The 8,299-nt window shown below is 59.3% G+C and overlaps 1 protein-coding gene across 2 annotated transcripts in view; it reads left to right on the top strand.

The window, feature by feature from the left end:
- The window catches only part of DCTN1 (dynactin subunit 1), a 44,237-nt gene that overhangs the window by 19,199 nt on the left and 16,739 nt on the right, over positions 1–8,299 (top strand). For both annotated transcript variants that reach the window (XM_025194484.1, XM_006038008.3), the window contains exons 7-13: positions 1,615–1,774; positions 3,146–3,250; positions 3,560–3,751; positions 5,150–5,266; positions 7,041–7,193; positions 7,295–7,455; positions 7,919–8,087. In XM_025194484.1, the coding sequence (XP_025050269.1) occupies positions 1,615–1,774; positions 3,146–3,250; positions 3,560–3,751; positions 5,150–5,266; positions 7,041–7,193; positions 7,295–7,455; positions 7,919–8,087 (1,057 nt within the window). The remainder of the gene's footprint in view (positions 1–1,614; positions 1,775–3,145; positions 3,251–3,559; positions 3,752–5,149; positions 5,267–7,040; positions 7,194–7,294; positions 7,456–7,918; positions 8,088–8,299) is intronic.

Raw genomic sequence — 8,299 nt, forward strand, 5'->3', positions numbered from 1 at the left:
TACTGAGGCACCTTTCACTTTGGGAAGCATGGGAGTGGGTGTGGATCTGGAGGCTCCATGCCCCAAGGACCTGGATAGGTCTGTCCCGATGGCTCTGGACTGGACGTCTGCAGCTGCCTCCTCCCCGGCTCCCCTGCCAGGGGTCTCTGCAAAATGCTTGCTTTTGTGGGCTGGAGGCTGTGCGTGTCTGCAGGAGAGCACTTGGGCAGCCCTTGACCTGGGGCCAGGCCCTGCAAGGCCTCTGCAGGGCTGCTCTGCAGTTGAGTGCTGCTGTTCTGCATGGCAGTGACACAGTGGGCTGGTGCCGCGTGGTCCCACGGGCAGGATGGTCCCAGCGACAAAGAGCTCATGGTCTGAAGGCCATGGGCAGAGGAAGGCTGGGAGAATGGGGGGCAGCATCACCCCAGTGCAGCCAAAGAAGAGAGCAGAGCCAAACCCTGGGGGCTGTGTGCTGCCCCTAGCTTCCCCCTCTCCCCAAGTTGGCTCAGCAAGCAGCCAGCATGCTGAGGTCCGAAGGAGCCATCTCAAGTAAGACGAGTTTCCCAGCCCCTCTGAGAAGGGGAGCAGGTCCTCCAGAGGCTCCACAAAGCAGCCCAAGGAAAGCCGTTATCTAGCTAAGGGTGGGGAGGTGCAGCAGCATGTCTAGAGTTCGGAGACCAGCTAGAGGATGTTATTGCTCAGTGCATGGGCTCTCTCAGCCTTTTCCTCCCTGAGTCTGGTCCTCCCCACCCCCAGCTTCTGTCCCCACATCACAGGACCCTCTGCACTGCCATGTGCTGCAGGAGTGGAACGGTCTCTGCCCCAGAGAGCTTGCAAAGACGCCACATTCACGTGGTTGTCTCTGCTATCCTAGCTCCTGCTTACTGACCCCCAGCTGCGTTCCTTTGAGATCACTTTGCTCCCCTGGGCCGTCCAGCCATCTATTACCACTGCCCACCTTCTGTCCTCTCCTGTCTTCCACAGTCAGGGTTCGTTCAGGGGCTGGTACTGTTCCTTGCTTGGGGCCTTGTCCTACCTTGTGCCACTGGTGGCTGTTCTCCATGGGCACCGCTTCTACCTGCAGCAGAGAACAGCCTCTTGGTGGTGCAGAAGGAAGAGGCCAGTGCTATTGCAGTGCTGTGGGCGAGAGCCCTGTGTTGGGGAAGCTCTAGCTGGTTGCTGAATGCAGGCTTGCTTAGCAGTGCTCTGCCCCAGAGGACCTTGCAGGAGGCCTTGTCTGTGCAGTTCCACTGCTGGGTCTGGACAGATGTTCTCCAGGGGCTGGGTTTTACGCCTCGGGACCTCCCTTGTCTGCTGCTTTCCTGGGAAGAGCTAGATTTGGAGCTGCATCCAGGCATGAGATGTCTCTTGTTGGAGCAAGCTCAATTCAGTCTTCTGGTTTGGGAGTCTTCACTATGGGGTGGGGTGGCTTGAGATTCCTTGGCCCCCACACCCTGGCTATGCCAGCCCCTCCAGTGTCCTTCTCAGGGTAGCAGGGCTGTGTCAGCAAGGAGGCGCAGCCCTGTCAGTACTACAAGACTGAGGCAGGATGTGCTGTTGGGGAGAGGGGAGGGCTGCCATGGCCCCAGTTCCCACACCTTCCTGCCAGTCCTGAGCACATGTGCTCTGTTGAAGGATGCGGGACCTGTCTGCCTCGGAGAAGCAGGAGCACGTGAAGCTTCAGAAGCAAATGGAAAAGAAGAACACGGAGCTGGAGGCCTTGCGCCAACAGAAGGAGAAGCTGCAGGAGGAGGTGAAGCAGGCGGAGAAGACCATTGATGAGCTGAAGGAGCAGGTGAGTCCCCTGAGGGTCCTGGGGGGCTTCTGGGCCTCCCAGAGCCACCGACCAGCAGATCAGCAACACTGCCTGCGGCCTTGGGGTGAACTGGGCACCGAGAGTAGTGCTCCTGGCTGTTGCAGCCCCCAGCACTGCAGAGACCATCCAGAAGGGGCAAGCAGGGTGTCCCACAGGGTTCTGCCCCTCTCCAGCACTGGTCTCTGCTTGCCCACAGCTCTCCAAGTGTAGAGGCATGTTGCATCTGATGCTTGAGACTCTTTGGTGCCTCTGGCGTTGTGTGACATTGCAGCCCAGCGCCAGCTGGAAAGGAACGTGCCCGCGGGGCCTGCTGTTAGCCAGGCAGAGGGCCTGCAGGAACGTCTGTACTCACTGCAACACAGTGAGGGCACTCCTGCGCCTCATGGTCTCTCTCTGGGAGCTGAGCTGCTGCTGCAGGTGAAAGCAGGACATGCAGGGCCTAAACAGCAGCACAGCTGGGGCTGGCTCTTCTCATGGGCATTATTTGGTGGTATGCTGGGCAGGGGAGAGAGAAAGAAAGACAAGGCCTGTGTTCTGCTGTAGAGTGCGAGCTCCCATCACTGTGGGACAGCCGCCTGGGTGTGTACAGGCCTGGTCCCAACCGCTGTAAGCGTCCAAGCCAGGTTCTCCACTGACTTGCTTGGGAGCCTCCGCTCACTCTGTTCCTGATGTGTTTTGCCCCCTCTTTGGCTTGGACAATCCCACTGAACTGAGCCCCTCCTCTGCCCAAGGCCTCGTGGGCACCTCACCGGAGATTAGACCGAGGGGCTGGACAGGCCGATCTCTGCTGGTGTGGAAGGAGATCTTGAATCATCACAGAATCCTAGAGAAGTGGGGCTGCCAGGGAGCTAGAGGTGGCATCTCCTCCAAGCCCTGCCTGAGGCAGAATCAGCCCCGTCCAAACCAGCCCAGACAAACCCCATGTCCCACCTCTGAGCAGCGTGAAACAGTCGCCACGGGCACAGACCCAGGCATCACCCCCACCCCTACCCTCAGGAAAGCAGGGGGGCCGCAGCCACCAGTGTCTTGCTGCTGCTGCTGGGGGGTTGTGGATGCTGCAGAGAACTCAGGCCCAGGCTGTGCCCCAGCTGCAGAGGAAGGCAAAACCCCCCAGTCCAGACCAGTCTGAGCAGAGGGGAAATCCCTTCCTGCCCCAGTGCAGCATTGAGCTGAGCCTCCAGCCAGGATGCCAGCAGGAGCATTGGCCCAGCCCAGTCCCATCCCCAGCCTGGGCTGCAGCAGCACCCAGCACCTAAGGGAGAGGCTTAAAAACCCCCTGACATGTGGAGCAGAAAGCCAAGGAAGGGGAAGCCAGCACAGCCAGTCAGGTTAACCCTTCTGTGTTTACAGGTGGATGCGGCTCTGGGTGCCGAGGAGATGGTGGAGACTCTGACTGAGAGAAATCTGGACTTGGAGGAGAAGGTCCGGGAGCTCCGTGAGACCGTGGGGGACCTGGTAAGTCGTGCAGCAGCTGGGTTGTCCTCAGGCAGCCTCTGCCCGAGCTGTAGAAGGCTTGTTGCTTTCTCTGCCTGGCTGCTAGACTGACCCGCAGCAGTGTCACCGGTACCATGCAGGTACAGCCCATCTGTGGCAGCAAGTGCTTTCTGAGCTTGGGGGTTGTCCCAGGCCCCTGTCAGCCATAGTCCCTGCAGCTGGTCTCTGTCAGCACATACAGGATGTCCCTTCCACCTCTGGAGCACCAGCCTTCCCTTGCCTGGCAGTCTGTGCTGTATAACCAACCCTTCTTTTTTCATGCCACCCCAGGAAGCCATGAATGAGATGAACGATGAGCTGCAGGAGAATGCCCGTGAGACGGAGCTGGAGCTGCGGGAGCAGCTGGACATGGCCACGGCACGGGTCCGCGAGGCTGAGAAGCGCGTGGAGGCTGCACAGGAGACGGTAGCTGACTACCAGCAGACCATCAAGAAGTACCGTGAGCTGACCGCTCACCTGCAGGTACTGCCCCCCACCCCTGCAATGCCTGGGGACCTGCTCCCTGGTGTCCGTGGGAAGGACAGGCAATAGCACAGCTCCCTTCATGGCAGCAGCCCCTTTGGGGAAGAGACAGAGTCACAGAGAAGTGGGGCTGGATGTCACATCTAGTCCAGCCCCTGCCTGAGGCAGGGTCAGCCCTGTCCAAATTGTCCTATACAACCCATACTCTGAATTCTGTGTCAGACGACCATCAACTCTGACCCAACATAGACATCATGCTCTAACCTGCCACAGGTGAAGCAGGGGGACTATAACAGCCAACATCCTGCTTCTATCCTGCTTGCCCCAGGTAGGAACGGGCGCTGGGGTCATATCACCCCAGCCAAATATCTGTCCAGCCTCCTTTTGAAGACCCCCAAGGTAGGAGAGAGCACCACATCCCTTGGGAGCCCATTCCAGAGCCTGGCAGCCATAACTGTAATGTTGTCATTATACACTCAAGAAACCCCAAGCACAGGCTGTGTCCCTGCTGCAAAGGAAGGAAAACCTTTCCCCCCGTACCCAGTCTGTACCAATCTGTACCTGTACCAATCCCTTCCTGCCCCAGTGCAACGTCGTTCTGAGCCTGAGCACAGGGGCAAGACCCTTTAGCCAGGACCCTGCGGGGTTGATGCCAGCAGGAGCATTGGCACAGCCCAGTCCCATCCCCAGCTGCAGCCAGCTCCCAGCACCTCTAGGGGAGGCTTCAAACCCCCAACACATGGAGTGGAAAGATGGGGAGGGCAACAAGCACAACCCAGAAGCCTGGGAGATCCCCACAGCAGAGCACAGGCATTGTTGCGCCTCAATCATCCCTACCCAGTGCCCATCCTTCCCTGGTGTCTCTCCTACTGCCTCAGTGACAGGGAACAGAGCTCAGCAGGCAAGAGCTCTGTCAGAGGAGAGGGCACCCTGGCAGGGACCCCCTGCCAGACAAACAAACAAGGTGCCCAGTGCCTCAAAGCTGGGCTTCTGGTGCAGTTAGCCATACAGCCAGCTGTGCTCACAAGGGAAGCCTCTTCCTCGCTCATATTGGTGACCTCTGCCTTGCTCCCCAGCTGCCCATCCGGCTGCTGCCCCCCATGGGCTGAGGCTTGGACAGAGGAGCCCAGGCTGCAGTGCAAGACACTTCCCAGCATTTAGGCCCTTTGGAGTCATGCCGCCCTCCCCTGGCAGCTGAGGCGTAGGGCTGCTAGAGCCCTGGGCAGAGGGACCGTATGTGTCAGGTTTACAGGAGGCTTCAGTCATCAGGAGGGAGTTGGTACCACTCAGCCTTGCTGCCCTGGAAGCCTGGTTTCCTTCCTGCTGCACACCCCTGGCAGCGTGCCCGGGGCCAATCCCTGCATTCGGTGCCCCTGATCACCACTCTCCTGTCTCCAGGATGTGAACCGAGAGCTCATGAGCCAGCAGGAAGCATCTGCTGAGAAGCAGCAACAGCCTCCACCAGAGATGTTCGACTTCAAGATCAAATTTGCGGAGACGAAAGCCCATGCCAAGGTAGGGCTGGCAGGAGGGCTGCATCGGGACTGCACTTAGTGGGTGTGCCAGCATGTGCTGCGCCCGGAACCACTTCTCAGATGCAGGCATGGGTGGCACCGTACTACGGCCTGGGGACAGGATGGCCAAGGTTTCTGACCTTGCAGCAACCCAGGTTGGCTGGGCGTCCCTTGGCTGTTGCAGGCCTGGGTCTTTATTGGCTGCTGAGTCTCTTGTGCACAGGCAGCCAGAGCCCTGGAAATCAGTACAGCAGTTTCACCGGAGAGAGAGTGAGCATCATGCCTGGCTCTCCCCTGTTCCCCATGTATGGCAATGGAGCCCTGGGCCTGTGAGCTGCGGGGGTCGTGTGCACTGTAGGGGGTTAAATGTGCTCTTCTGGTCTGAAAAAACCTCCTCCTGTGGTTTCCCCAGAGCAGAGGCACATGGACACATGCAGATGTTATTGGTGCAGATGTTTCCTGAGCTGCTACCAATGCACCTCTTTTGCTGCGCTGCCCTTTGACCTTCTCACAACCCTCCAGCATAGCAGGGCCTGGTCTGGACTGGAGCCCCCCAGGCACTGCTGCAGCATAGGCAGTCAGTAACAGCAAGGAGTCTCCTTCACAGCTGTGGTTGTAGCACTGGGACCAGAAGGGAAGGAGGCTCTGGCTCTGCTTCTGGAGCAGCCGGGGAGCACGCTTGCTCTCTGGTACCTCAAGAGCCTACCCAGTGCTGTGCTGGGTCATAGCAGCAGTCCCAGTAGTCTGTCTCTGAACCCCAGCACTTGCCTGCCTTGTGCACCAGTCCGCAACCCCTCTCCCGCCGCCTCTGGAACTTCCTAGCAAGGTTCTGGCTGCACTCCCCCCTGCAATACCTCTTTTATTTTATGTCCTCTCCATACGGAACCCCACAAAGTCCTGGGACCTCCTGGTCAGCCTCCTTTGGGCTGTGGCCAAGCTCACCATGGACCAGGCTGGAAAGGAGGGGCTGGCTGGAGGGAAGCCGGGTTCCTGCAGGGCTGTCTTCCCCTCACCCCTCCAGGCAGGGCTTCACTGGGTGACGTCCACAGGCTTCTTGGAAGGGCAGGGGGCATTGGCTGGGCTTCTCAGCTTGGTGTTCCCCCCTCACATCCCTTGTTAGCAAGCTGTGCCCTGTGCTCCCAGTCCTGGTTTTTCATGTTGTGTCCCAGGTATTCGGGTGTTATGCAGTTAATAGCTGAGGGGGGGCTCCTCATTTCCCGGTGGGCCTAGACCTAGGACCTACATAACAGGCCTGGCTCTGACAGGTACAGGAGCAGATGCTTTAGGAAGGAGCGCATGGAACAGGGGATCTCTAGAGCCATCTGTCCCTGTTGGACCCTCCCTGACCACCACCAGCATTGGTTTAGAGGTGCCTGTGGACAATCCCCGACCATTCTCTGTAACGCCTATGAATGGCTCTATCATCCCTGAATGCATCTAGTCCAGTAGTGCTGACTCCCCAGCCTACAGGCTGAATGCAGCCCACGGGCTGTCTCATCCAGTGTGTGGTGTGGAGCTCCCCTTGGGTCTGAAAATTTGGTGTCTGAGGAGCAGCACCAGTGGTAATTGCTGTAGCTTCCAGTGGGCACGAGGCTGGATCTGGCCTGCAGCCTGGCCCTACAATACTCACCCCTTGGATGTTACATGAACTACACACTTTTCCCTCATTAGTCTTCAGCCTGCTTCTTGCTAACATACTTGCAGGAGTGCGGGGGGCATCTGCAGTGCTCCCAGCCCGCTCAGGGACCCCTTTGGCCTTTGTGCATCTCCCACAGGCCATTGAGATGGAGCTGCGCCAGATGGAGGTGCAGCAGGCCAATCGGCACGTATCCCTCCTCACTGCCTTCATGCCAGACAGCTTCCTACGGCATGGGGGTGACCACGACTGCATCCTTGTGCTGCTGCTCATCCCGCGCCTGATCTGCAAGGTATCCGGGGAGGTGTCAGGGAGTGTGGAATGGGCTGTGGCCAGCATGGCGATGGGAGGGGGGCATAGGGAATGGCTCTGACCGGCACTCTCTGGGAACAGGCCGAGCTGATCAGCAAGCAGGCACAGGAGAAGTTTGACTTGAACGAGCACTGTGCGGAGCGCACGGGCCTGCGGGGTGCACCGGGTGAACAGCTGAGCTTTGCTGCTGGTCTGATCTACTCCCTCAGCCTCCTGCAGGCCACGCTGCACAAGTATGAGCAGTAAGTATCGCACCATGCTGCTGGCAGCCTCCTGTTTCCCCCCAGCTGAGGCCCCCATCTAAGGGGGGTGCCCGCAAATCTCCCCATCTCTGTGCCCTCCAGGGTGATCCCAAGGCAGTGGCTGCTCCTCTGACAGGGCTACCCGATCCCCCCTCAGAAACCCAGGGCAACTTAGGTTTTGCAGGTCTCCTCTCCTGAGGTTCCCTCCCCTGCAGCCCCAGCTCTGCTGCAAATCTGGGCTCCCCTGACCCCTCCGGGCCTGGGCTTCAAGCAGCCCCTCCGTGGGGCTGCCCTGCTCCAGGAGCCCAGCTATAGGAACGTAGGCTCTGCGCCCAGAGCTGCGTCAGTGAGGCCCTCTGTAAATGGTGCCCGAGGGGCTGGTGCTGACACCTGCACCCAGACCCTGTCGCAGCCCCGCGGCCTGTCACAGCCTTGCTGACCACATGCACTGCCCTGCCGGCAGGGCCCTGACCAAGTGCAGCGTGGAGGTGTACAAGAAGGTGGGGATGCTCTACCCGGAGATGAGCGTGCATGAGCGCTCCCTGGACTTCCTGATTGAGCTGTTGCACAAGGACCAGCTGGATGAGACCGTCAACGTGGAGCCCCTCACCAAAGCGATCAAGTACTACCAGGTGGGACAGGGCTCTGTGGCAGGCGGCTGCTGGCCCCAGGCCTGTCTGTGTGGGTGCTAGGTTGGGTTCAGGGCAGCTCGGAGCTGGGATGTGACCAGTGAAGCCTGCTGGTAGTTTGCTGCAAGGGGGGTGTCGTTTCCGGTTAAACCTGTGCTACAGGAGAAGCAGCCAAGTGCCCATCAGTGACCGTTTCCCTTGAGTGCTCTCTGCCT

The sequence above is a fragment of the Alligator sinensis genome, unplaced genomic scaffold (assembly GCF_000455745.1).
Source record: "Alligator sinensis unplaced genomic scaffold, ASM45574v1 scaffold1676_1, whole genome shotgun sequence".
Taxonomy (NCBI): domain Eukaryota; kingdom Metazoa; phylum Chordata; order Crocodylia; family Alligatoridae; genus Alligator; species Alligator sinensis.